Below are 13,741 nucleotides of genomic sequence, written 5' to 3'. Positions count from 1 at the left end.
AGATCTCTCATATGAGGAGAGACTGAGTAACCTGGGCCTGTTTTCTCTGGAGAAGAGAAGGCTGAGAGGGTATCTGATTAACATGTGTAAGTTCATGAAGGGAGAATGCAGGGAAGAAGGGGCCAAGCTCTTTTTATTGGTGGCCAGCGATAGGACAAGGGGTAATGGGCATAAGCTGAAACACAGGAAGCTCCTTCTCCAGGTGAGGAGGAACTTCTTTACTGTGAGGGTGACAGAGCAGTGGAACAGGCTGCCCAGGGAGGTTGTGGAGTCTGCTCTGGAGGTCTTCCAAACCCGCCTGGATGCCACCCTGTGCCACATGCTCTAGGTGTGGCTGCTTGAGCGGGAAGGTTGGACTAGATAGATGATCTCTAGAAGTCCCTTCCAACCTTGAATATTCTGTGATTCTGTGATTCTGTATATCCTCTCTATAGTGTAGATCTACATCTATGTAGATAGATCAAACTATGTAGATATACATCAACATAGTTTAAGCATGGTCCACTAGAAATATGGTTAAATCATCAGGAAGGGCAAAGAGGATCCAGAGAACTACAGGTCAATCAGCTTCACCTCCATGCCTGGGAAGGTGACGGAGCAACTAATCCTGAACACTATTTCCAGACAAGTAAAGACAGGAGGATGATTGGAAACAGTCAGCAGGGAGTTTACAAAGGGGAAATAACACTTAACCACTCTGATAACCTTCTGCAGTAAGATAATTAGTTTGGCAGATGAGGGGAGAGCCACGGATGTTGTTTAGCTCCATTTTAATACGGCTTTTGACTCTCATAACTTCCTCACAGATAGACTGATGATATATGGACTGTATAAGTGGATTGAAAACTGGATGAACTGCTGGGTTCATAGAAAGTTGTCAGCAAAATGAAGTCCATCTGGAGACCAGTCACTAGTGCATACCCCAAGGACTGATTCTGTGATCATATTGTTTAATATTTTCACAAATAAACTGCATGAGGATGCAGAGTGTACCCTCAGGAAAATTTGAGGATGATGATACAAAATTGAGAGCAGTAGCTGATAAGCCAGAGAATTGTGGTACCATTCAAAGGGACCTTGGCAGGCTGGAGAATTGGTCCAGTCAGGAACCTTATGAATCTCAAAGGGAAATGCCTGCACCCAAGGAAGAGTAACCTCACACATGAGGACAGACTGGGGGCCAAATGGCTGGAAAGCAGCTTTACAAAGAAGGCCCTGGGGGTGCTGGTGGACAACAAGTTGATCATAAGCCAGCAATGCACCACTGTAGCAAAGAAGGCCAATAGCTTCCTGGGATGCATTAGCAACTGTTGCCAGCAGGTCAGAAGAGATTATATTTTCCCTCTGCATAGAACTGGTGAGTGCCAAGTCCTATGCTGGGGTACTGTGTTCTGTGCTGGCTTCTTCAGTACAAGAAGGCCTGCTCTAGCATTGGCCTGTCCACAGTGTCCAGTGAAGGGTCATAGAGATGATTAAGGGACTGGAGCATCACTTGTGTGAGGAGAGGCTAAGAGAGCTAGGACTGTTTTAGCCTGGAGAAGAAAAGACTGCAGGGGAATCGAGATGATCTCTAAAGGCTCCTTCCAACTCCACTGTTGTGTATGATCTTATCAAAGTTTATTAATACATAATGGGAAGATATAAAGAAGATGAAGCCAGAATCATCTCAGTGGTGTCCACTGAGGCAATAGTAATAAGTGGAAACACTGGAAGTTTCATCTGAGCATAAGAAAACACTACACCACTGTGGTGGTGGTTGAACACTGAAATGGATTGCCAGAGAGGTTTTGAAGTCTCGGTACCTGGAGATACATAACAGCTAGATAATAAAAAACATACATATTTTGTTCTAAGACTTTTTAAAAGAGAACCATCACCCTTAAAAAAAAAAAAAAAAAGAAAAAAAAGAAAAAAAAGAAAAAAAAGAAAAAAAAGAAAAAAGAAAGAAAAGAGATAAACACATAAAGGGATTTTTTTTTTTTTAACTTAATTCTCCTTTATTGATTGCTTATTAAACACACTTCAGGATTCTGGAAACAGTGAATATTTTTTGCCTTTTTGTACTTCTTTTTGAGTACTACATTCAGCAGATAACTGCTTCTTCTTGACTGCTCTCCCCATCCTGATCAGCTAAGCATGAAGTCCAGAAATCTTGGTAGTAGTCTACCTTGAATTTCAGCTGTGCAACAAATTGTTCTTCTCTCGCTTTGTACACTGCAAACAGAATTTCAGGATGGATAGTAGGAAGTTTAAGAGTGTTTTGACTTTTCCATTAGATAAGGAACAGTGAGCATGTGAATGTCCCCTGGCAGCAGTACTTATCTCTAGATCTTTTATGGTCAGCTATCAAAGGTGAGAAGGCTCCATATTCTTTGCTATAGTGTCATCAGTAGAGGAAAAAAAAAAAGGCAATTGCATAGGCTTATCAATGATAAACACTGCTCAYTCATGCATTCACTAAACATTCACTTGGCAGGCAGAAAACTTTCACATACTGTCAACATTCACATAGGATGGACATTGCCAAAAAGGGAGAGGAATGAAAAAAGAGAAATAGCCCTGGCAGTCAGAGTGGTATGTGTACTTTATATGGTTTGGTTAATGAGTTGATGAACCGTAGGCTATGAATTTTAATCCTGGCAGTGGTTGCTGGAATTATGGAAGTCACATATTGAGCAGGTTTGCAATGCATGTTGGAAGGCGATAAGTCCAAATGACAGAAAATTCCTAGAAGCCTCCAAGTAACCAGATGGAAGAGGATGGACATAATAAAAGCATCCCAAATCACTGCCAGCTGTAGGTCAAAACTAGACAAGACACTTCTGTTTGTTCTGCATATGCTCGCTTAATAGTTTTTTTTTTGTTGTTAGTATGCTTCCATTCATGTTGTATTCTAGCAAAGCAACTGTTAAGAAAAAGTCATGCTGTTTTTAATTTTGAGCACCATGCTGAAGGATACAGAGGAAAAATCACTATTTATGGAGTCTTTGTTTGACAGTGAGAATGTCAAAAATAAAAGAATGAAACATACAGATGAGTTTTAAAGAAATATTTTCTCACTTAACTTTATGAACACTCTCAGAGGTTATGTGTACATCCTGACAGGTATTGCTACTCTGGATATACCACAGTTTTATTCCTGCCATGAATTATAAAGCCTTACTGAGAAAATGTTTTTTTTTTCCCTCAATTAACAGGCAACAAGTAACATGGAAGAGAAGATAAATATATATGGTCAAGGGAACAAAAAAGCATAATATATGTATGTTAGGTTAAAAAAAAGTCAGAGCTCTGTAAGGCCATTGACTGTATTATGGAATCTTTAAAATATCTTTAAACTTGTCACAAGCAGCAATAATTATGAAAAGGAGTGGCAAGGAGCCCTACTCTCAAGACAGCTTTTGTCAAATATCTTATGTATTCAGATAAAAGCCAAGGCCTCACTTTCTACATTAACCCTGAGCTGATAATCTGATGTGATTTATGTTCTGCTTTAAAAAATATTTCTCCTCTTACTGAAACACCAAGAGACATTTAATTGCCTTATTCCAAGGTTGAGGAGTGCTGTTTTAAAACACCGCCTTTTAATTATATTCCATTACAGCTTCTCTGAGGAATCAGTGCAAGATGGCCTTAGCAACTCTAACCTAAGAAGATCTTTGCTTAGCTGTTAGCAATGCGAATCAGAAGGGACAATCTTTACTATACAGATAAAAACAGATTGTAAAGCAAACATGGGGATCCAGACCAATAAATCCTCAGTCTCCAACTCTGGAACACACACACCAATCCTGCTGCACACAGAATAGTGCTGTCCAAAACATTATCTCCTGACTACACACAAGAAAAACACTGATGAATGTACCAACCAGAAGACAGAATTTTTGCTGCCACATCTTATATAATTTTAGGGGGTTCTGCTGAAAAGGCAAGTCTTGAAATTTGTTGTTATTCTAATTTAAACTCTCTGAACATATAACTTATGTGTTTTTTTTCTCTCTCTCTTGTTTATCTCTCAGTAGATTTAAACATTACCACAACAAATTAAATTCTGATTAACTTAATTCAAATTTAGGCCAGACCTCTCTGAACTCTAAATAGCCTCAGATTCTAAACTAACCAGTTACAACAAGCTAAGCTCCTTTGAACCTCCTCTGAAGAGTGATTCTTTGATAATCACACTCTTTTCCTACAGGAAGTCCTCATTAAAAAAAAAAAAAAAAATCACAAGTATTTTTTTTCCCAATATTGGCTCAGAAGTGAGGGAGACCATGGTTCAAAAATGACATCTTATTTCTTCCTCAACTTCAATATGGCTTGAAAGGCATTATATATTGCGAGAAGAAGCTGCATTATATATATATATATATATATATACATATATTATATTATATTTTATTTTATATATTCATATATTATATATAAAAAAAAGAGGTTGCATATGGTTAATCAATCAGACAACCTCCTTTGATTCTAATAAGTATCAATGCTTGGTACATGTGAACTGTCTCAGAATATAAGCATGTCTGTGATCCATAGTCTAAGACTACTTTTTACTTATACTAAAATATTAAACTTGAATAAGAGAAATAATTTAGTCTTCAGTCTAGCATTCAAAAAGTGCGTTATTTCTCCACCCATAAATCATTTTCCATATCACTCAAGCATACTTCTATACGTTAGTGCATAAGCAATACCCAAAATACATGGGCCAGCTTTAAGATAAAAATAATAAAAAAATAGAGTTGACACAAACTAGAGAGGCCATCCATTTTCTTCTTGGATGATTTCCCTCACCACTGCAAAATCAATACAACAATGTAGTACTCTCTTCTGAACACTGGCTGCTGATAAGAATGATCCCATAATCTTATGATTCAATAGATAAGTACTGAATTTTAACGTAGCYCAAAACAACACGAATTGAATGAACTTTATCTTACTGAGGCAGCATCAATATCTATTGCCCTATCTTTATTAATGGTACATTCAGGCATCTAACTTACCAGGTTACATCAAACTGCATCAGCTATAGAAACTATTTGCAATAGTAAACATGGTCTAGTAAGAGCTGCAACATAAAAGCAGCTATAAATGCAGAATCATATAATCAAATATGAGAGGTATTCTGATGGAACATTACCTGTGTTGACAATCTAATTAAATACCTTTGAATCCATGTTTGTTATATGTGATGAATTTCAGCTTGTATAGCATTAGATTTGCTAGTGAGCAATTGTTATTAATGAAATCATTGTAAAAGTTATTTATGTGTGTGATAAAATGCATGTAATATTATATTATATGCCACAAAACATGAAAATTGTTAAAATCAGTTTCTAATACAACTCTAATTCTACTGCAGTAACATACAATAATCCTTTTAGGATCTTAGAGTCACATACCAAAACAATAATAACTCAGAACTCTACTTTTCTAACTATGAAATATAAGAGAAATGCTTTAGAAACTGTCAGGCGTAAGTGAAAAATTAACACAAGAGACCTAATTTAAAAATTATGCTAAATGACTGGCAACAGTTTTCAGGATATTAGTACATAAATACTGACTGACTTTCAGTTTAGATTCTGAAGTAGCTTATTATTTCAATGCTGTGTTAATACAGGTCATTGAGAGCAAATGCTCTCAAGCCTTTGCAGGATTTTGGTTTAATAGATACATCCACAAAATGACCGAGATGATACAACAGCCGAAACTCATYACTGTATATAGAACCATAGGAAACGGAATTTCCAGTGTATGAAATTAATTGCAGAACTTTTGCAACATCTTATAGGTGTTAATAACATTAATAGGTGTAGGACTAGACAGTTCTATCCAGAGAAAACTCTACCACTTACATGCATTTTTTTTTTCAACATAGCTGACTTCTAAGACTGTAAGGAAATTCCAACTATATGAAGTCATTTGCAGGCTCAGGTACATCAGTTTCACCATGTAAGACCTGCTGAGGAATGTTGACTTTATTAATCATAAATACTGTTATGTTGAAGACATAATTCTCCAATTCCAAGAACTGAATTTCCAAAATGCTCCTGAATTTTGCATCAAAGTTCTTGGAAACTACAACAACAACATAAGAAAATTAAAATTACATAAATAAATGGTAGTTGTATGACACTATTTCTAGAATCACCAAAATACTAATGCTGCTAAGACTGATAACATGTCTAACAATACAATACAAAAAGAAAAACACTCCCTGTACCAAAATACCTAAGATCATGAAAAAAAAGACTTAAAAATGCATCAAACACACATACACAGACTCTTTGCATTCCTACATCCAATATCATGGTAATATAATAAATTTCCATATTCTATTTAATTGACTATTACAAATTTTGTTCTCATGGTGTCACAAAATCACTAAATTTTGGAATAATCTGAGTAGAGGGTGGCTGAGTAAACTGTTGACAGACAGTTATAGGCAACATTAAAAAAATAGGTCAGCAAAAAAGATCAATTAGAGACAATATGCTATCAAATTACAAGGATTTTCATATGAGAAGCGTAAATTATTATYGATCACCTCATCTTATTACTTGAAAAGATAATGCCAACTAAGCTATTGTCACAGGAAAAAAAGACTGCAAAAGAATTATCTAGACAAAATTTGGATTAATCAATGCATGGTACATGGTTGTCTTAAGAAAGAAGACAAGAATTTGATAAATATTTTGCAAAACTAGGACAGGGTAAGACCTCAAATCATCAAGCAATTCATCAGCTGTTAGTCCTTAGGAAAACACTTTGCACCTCCTTTCAAGTATTTTTTTCACCTTGCTAATAATAAAATTAGCATTGTCTTTTCAAAGGAGAGGTGTAACTGCTCCATCTTTCCTTTGTCCTTAATGTTATTCAGTTTTACCTAGAAATGTAAAAGCACTTGTAAATCTCTTCTTTATAAATTCTTAAAATTTCAGGATTTAGAGAAATGGTCTCTTTTTTTTTCTTTATATATATATATATAAATGCTTTTACATCTCCCTATTTCTGTTTTTAGATAAAAAGTCTGGAATCAATAGGCAGAGTTTTCTTGGTTTTGTTTGGTTTTACCTGAAAGATACCCAGTGAGTGACAGAAACAGAAATAGTTTCCATGACAACCACATCATTGGTCACAAAGGTCTTCGGTCCCTCTTTGTGCAGTTATTAGCAACGCTGACGTTTCTTCATTAAAGCTTAGCCTGGTGAGACAAAGAAAAATCTCCATTAGGAAAATTAAAAATATCTTGCAATAATAAGACAGACAATCCAAAAGGCAAAGCTGGTCCTATTGCAATTAAAAGTCTAATCCCAAAGAGCACTTTATGCAAAAGGGCAGGTATTCTGACAGATCCTCAAAGGAATTTTGTTCCAGTAGTTACCTGTGTTAATAGCTGAAATGTCTATGACAGTGCTCTGGATATAATTTGCGGATATCACTTGAAAGCTGAATGGATATTGCAGTTTTGAATCTCATACACTTGAAAAAGCCCAGCTTAGGGGACAGTACACCTGTCTTTCATGGCAAGCATATTAAAGCATAGAGTTTGGTGCATTTTTTTTTTTGTTTGTTTGTTTTGTTTCCCAAAAGCAATATGATGACATTTGTTGTAAAGCATTTAAAATGAAAATGAAAAAAAAAAAAAGAGAAGAAAGAAACCAAAATAGAAAGAACAACCTGCTCTATCAAAGCTAAGGCACTTTCACTACTTGCAGATCGGGTTGAAAGAGATTCCAGTTATTTCCACTYCTTATGTAAAACATCTACCTTTGAACAACTACTGTTTATTTAAAACAGACTAGTCTTGCTTTCCTCTACAACTCTTAGGATTTTCAGATTTTTTCTTACTATCTGTCCCATGACTTGCTCACCACCTTTCAGTTTATTATATGCTTGATCTTTTCGTTTTTAGCTATTGTATAGTAATATCAGGAACATTAACACGCCACCATGGATTTTTCAATAACCCAGTTCAAAATATATATGAAAAGTTTCATCTGGATATATACGGATGGTCTTTGACTGGTGGAATGTGAAGTTACAACATTAAAATTCCTTTTCTACGCTTAATATATCATATCTGTATAGGAAGCCTATGAGATCCTCTTCTCCATGACCAGGGAACCTTCAGCCGTTCAAGGCAGCAATCCATAGCCACATCAAGAGTTCCTCGGCACAGGACAAGCTCCTGAAGCACTAGACAACACAGGAAAATTTCTTCTGTTCCTTTAGAACAGAAGGGTCTTAGACTTTCTTTTGGGGGATGATATAATGGCACCAGATTATAGTCAGACTGCTTAGCTGCCTGGCACAGATAGTTGTCTAGCATAGACAGTTTTTGGATACCTATCCCAAATGTGAGAAAAGTCACAGTGCACGTACAAAGGCGCAGCTCAACACAGCTGGAGAAAAAAATAATTGTGCAGTGTAAGAGCACATTCCTGTTTTATTATTTCCCGTTTTATTGACTCCTCTCTGAGCATCTCAAATTACAATTGACTTTGACAACCCTTCCCTTGTATACAAGGACAGACGTATATGTATTCACACAGTGACATGAGTGTGAGAAAACAGCATCTGTTTAGGTGCTGACAGAATATTTCCTGCAACAATCTGAAGGTGTAGCCCATCAGTTTTCATTTCTATAGTGCTGCAGGTGCATCTTTCAATATAGGTAAAAATTCACCATTACGATTATACTGCCAAGTAACTTAGACCRGGTGAACTTAATATAGGTTGCACATGTTAAGATGAACTCCTCCAAAATTGGACATAACAATCTGGTAGGCAAGTGACTTTATATATAGCGCCTGTAGCTCATCTAAGCCTCCCCAGGAACCCATCTCAGTTAATTATTAATGTCAGCTGTCTTTGTTTTTCACTTCAGTGATAATCTGCTTTTCAGGCAGTATGTTCCTTTGGTTGGTGAGTTATCTCTTTCAGCATACTTTCCTGATCAGACCTTTGGGAAATCAGCATTTTCATTAATATTTATTTTTCCCCCTATTGGCTATATCTGTTAAAGAGGGTAAAGTATAGCTCTGCCCTGCCCCAACATTACAACACTCTTTCCTTTGTCTCTGTCTCACTTTTTTTCACCTGTTTTAGTTGCTGTGCACCATTACTAAATGACGCAACACTGRAATTGTAAATTAACCTGATGATTCTTCTGTTGCATAAATAGGAAGAATAGATCAACATTTCCAGCATTAAAATATGAGATTGCTACTATTTTTATGATAGTACTATGCCTATAGAGTCACATTAAAACATGTTTTAATGATTGTAATTGGTGTTAGTCACAATATAAATAATATTTTTTTCCTAGAGACTATATGAAAATAGACATTTTCATCTGAAACAAATGCAGATTAAATATGTAATACATCATGAGTGCTGGACAATGACCTTCCTATCAGGATGTTGTGTAAAGATGTTCTCCTGTTCTCAGCAGAAGAGTCAGAAAAACAGCAAAATCACATAGTCTGTCTTATGCAGACAATCATAATAAACTACTAACATACTTTAGAACAGGAAAAGGATGAGAAATCACTGCAACTGAGAAATAGGAACATCATAATAAAATATAAACTCAAACAACTTTCTCATCACCTACTTGCAGCATTATGATTTTAAACACTTTGGAAAACAGAACACATTTATAATGAAAGTTTCATTAAAGAAATGGAKCTGTGACAGTCTGCACCACATAAGGAGCTGAGGAAAAATAATAAGTGATAACTCTTAATTGGGACCTACATAATCTGAGTCTATTAGTGTAAAGCAAAATTCATTCTTGCTTTATACACGTATAAAAATGTAAAGGCAAAATACAAAGACAGGAGGAGGTTTTGAATGAAGTCATGAGTGTTGGACTTTGACTTCCTAGCATTATATTGTGTAAAGATGTTGGGTTATCTCAGTAGGAGAACTGTCAGAAAAACAAGTAGGGGGGAAATATGCCACCTCAATTTTTTAAAATCTACCTAGCAATCTTGAGTATTATAGTGAAAGGATCTTGTCTCTTAAATTTAATTTGGCAGGTTTTGGATTCATACTACCCACCCTTTTTCTAGGAACTTGAGCGTGATTCCCTAGTTGCCCTTTCCAAATGTTTTGCCTATTTCTTGTTTATTCAGTGAAGAATTGAAGCTGGCAAATATTTTGCAGGCCATAGGGACATATGCAGTACATGACAATATAATGGGGATATAGTGTCTTTGAGAAATCATGAGCACAGTGCCTTGCTCATACAATCTGACAGAATTAGGTATTGCATGTGGGATTTTCATATATACAGCATATGGCAAATGCATTCAGGTAAAAAGGTGTTTTCCATGAAATAATTTAGAAAAAAAAGGATGAATATTCCCTACAAAAGAAGTACAGATACATATCCTAATCAGACAGTTGGACTAGACAGTCTCTAAAGGTCCCTTCCAACCTTTGCGATTCTATAATTCTGTGACTCTACGATTCTCTGAGCTAGAATCATTTAAGGTATATACTTCTGGTATYTTTATTATCAGTGACTGTTATTTTATCTTTCAGAAGACTACACTCTCACTTTTAGACAGTCTCTGAATAACAAAAGAATTATGTAAATAAAGTATTTATATATACTTGTAGCAAAAAAGACWGAAGCTTCACTAAATTGCTAAGAAAAAAGAATATATTCTAAAAAGAAGACAAAAAAAAAGATGTAAGTAGTATAAGTGCTTTGAAAATGTTTTTGAATAGTCGCTTAAGTCCTAGAAGGAAGAGTTCATTCTTAAAACTGAAACATTTTTGACCTGAGTGATATTGTTAATTTTTTTTTTTTTTTTTTTTTCTTTTTGCTAATCCTGGCTATCTCCAGCGTAGCGTTTGATAATCCTTAATCAAGCATATACATTTTAACCCTAAGAATATGAAGTAGAATATGGAGTCACTTCCTATGTGAAAAGAATACAGTTGAAGGAGAGAGACGTCAGTTAGATGCCTGCTAAAGAGATATTTAAAACCATTTCAGCTAAACACCAACACTCTTTAACAAATATAAATTTGGACCTTTCAAAAATCCAACTGTCCCATTTGGAACAGTTCATTGGCTTCATTGATAGTGCAGTGCTGGAACTGTATATGTTATGGATATGGATATGGATGTGTTGTATGTATGTACAACTATGTTGTATACATTTATTCTACATAATAGCATGATTTGAATAAGATCATTAATCTATAGTCTTTTTATTAGTCTCTAAAAGCAAAGATGGAATTTGTTGGTTTTTTTCCTGTTGTGTTCTTCTTCTGATCTCTTCCCAAAATATAAAGATTCTGTGAACACCTTTTTGGATGAAGACATGAATTTTATCTATCGGCAAATTATATATACAGGTATTCTAAAATAAATTAGATGAGTGTAATGCATTATATGCATTAGATGCAGATAGTAATTTATCTAACAAATTTTACTTCCCATTCTGCACAAGAAATTAGCAGATGTGCTTTTCGACATTGTACTATTTTTTTTTCTTCAGAATTTCTGCCAAATTGGTTTTCAAGTTGTTTTAATTCTGTGTGCTGGTAGTAGATAGTTTATTAAAACACTCGCACTTTTGTATATTTTAATAAATTGTTTTGGCTAGTAGTGACAGACTACTACCATTACTGCTACCTCATTTCCTTTTTCCATCGTATACACATTTATGAGCTTATCTGTACCAATATTTGAAGGAATGTGACTTACTTCAAGAAAAAAGTTTTCTATGTAACATTTTTTTTCTATACTAATAAATAGAAAATATAATACAAATATATATGGAATAAGTATAATTAATATAGAAATAATAGATTTCTATATTAATATATTATTAAAAAGCTGAGATCTCTGATACTTCAAGCTGAAGTAACTTTCTTTTTGCTTCAGAAGGAATATGCTCTCTGGTAATAGTGAAATAACTAGTGGTGAGCAATACTGGTATTCTGTGGGGACTTGTAAGAGCAGAAACTGAACAGAGTCAGAAACTGACCTATTGTTATGCACATATCAAAATTTGAAAGGAATAGTAGACAGCAGCATAAAGCACAAAAAAATAGTAACACCACAAGTAGTATTTTTAGGAAATATTTTTCTTTAAATTTAGGGAGCAGAGGATGTTGGCCTAACATGCAGCTTGACTGCTAATAATGCTCTTCAAAGTGTCAAAGGTATGAAATCGATAAATGTAATGAACTGAGTATGAACTAGAGTTTCCATAAAAGGCTCATAATACTCTTGGGAAAGACTAAAGTGAAACTTAAAGCTCCACATTTAAAGTCTTGAAAAAAAGCCTTCCAGTCAACACAGAAGTCTTGATCCATACACAGCCTTTGCAGCAGTCAGGACTTGGAAGACGTGAATCAAATTCCCACATCTGGTTGCTGTTCAAGAATCGCAAGACCTTCCAGTTTCTCTTGTGCTCATTTGTATCCAAACTGGCAACACTCACCCTACGGAGCAATAGAGACTTTAGGGAAGGAAAGGCTCAGGTGCTATGAATTCACCATCAACAGAAGAGATAGTTGGACTAGAAATTTTWAAAAAGATCTTGCCTTTTGAGAGTTCCTTGATGATATATTTACATATTAAATTAACTGTTAGACCATGATTATCACAGACATTGGGTATGCTTAATATGACCTCTATGGGGTTCATCGGCCTGTTTGCCTTCAGTAAAGAATTAATTTGCTCAGTCCAAAGTCTTTCTTTACAGTACTATTTACAAAAYGGTTTAAATTTATTAAATTATATTAAGTTAATATTTGATAAAAGTCCTATCATAGACATTTTTTACAGTGAAATGTCAGTGGAATTTGTTACAGGACATATGAAAGTGAAATGATATTAAGCCAAGGTAAAAAGCACAATGTCATGTACGACTGATTATTGCTCCAAGGGAATATCATTTATTTTCAAGGTTTAATAATAGTTCAACATATTGTAAAGGAAATTTAATAAAGCATAAATTTTAGCAGGTATACTTCTCAATTATTTTATGAATACTTAATTTATTGCTAACAGCATTAAAAGTTTATTTTGCACTGGAACCTTTTCTTGTCGGGTTCCTCCTGGCAAGCAATCAGGACTTTCCATATCCAAGTTTATATTTTGTTATAAATTTTTATTTATTTATTTATTTATTTATTTATTTATTTTGTGCTGTTAATACAGCTTTCAAGGATACTGGTCCAATTCTAGGAAGAAGTAGAGAATGATATGGAACAAATGGAGCAAACTGGCTATTTCTTAAAATTTAGATCAATCCTAGTTTACATATCAATCAATGAACATTTGAACTGCTGCCTTGTTTCACAGATAAATTAAAAAAATAAAGAAGAGGTTGTGGATATGAAATATATAATATCTCCCCATCCAACACATGCATTTCAAGCTGGTGGTTAATGCAAGCAAATTATAGCATTTCTGTTATATGACTACACTTTTATTGCTTCTATTTTTTTTTTTTTTTACCAGACCCGCTACTAATTTGATGGACATTAAAAAATCTTTTAACCAAGAAGACCAATTTAATGTTGAATTAGTTCAGGAATCATCCCATACTAACTGCGAGCGGAGGCTGGATCCTGGCTTGGGATCCTCACAGAAAATGAGATCAGTAAAAATCTCATCATTGAGCATTGGGGAAGGGGAAAGTGAAAAAAGCAGTTCTCAGCTGCTCCATGATGTCAGTTATGAGGTGCTGATGAAAAT

At 34.9% G+C, this 13,741-nt stretch overlaps 1 protein-coding gene across 1 annotated transcript in view; it reads right to left on the bottom strand.

Annotated features, from left to right (window-relative positions):
• CNTN5 (contactin 5) overlaps positions 1–13,741 on the bottom strand; it is a 615,891-nt gene that overhangs the window by 329,295 nt on the left and 272,855 nt on the right. Inside the window, exon 2 of the mRNA XM_026034957.1 lies at positions 7,081–7,210. Coding sequence (XP_025890742.1) covers positions 7,081–7,138 — 58 coding nt within the window. The 5' untranslated portion in view covers positions 7,139–7,210. The remainder of the gene's footprint in view (positions 1–7,080; positions 7,211–13,741) is intronic.

The sequence above is a fragment of the Nothoprocta perdicaria genome, unplaced genomic scaffold (genome assembly GCF_003342845.1).
Source record: "Nothoprocta perdicaria isolate Ctin4 unplaced genomic scaffold, notPer1 scaffold_153, whole genome shotgun sequence".
NCBI classification, from domain to species: domain Eukaryota; kingdom Metazoa; phylum Chordata; class Aves; order Tinamiformes; family Tinamidae; genus Nothoprocta; species Nothoprocta perdicaria.
This window is presented reverse-complemented; position numbering and strand designations above follow the sequence as displayed.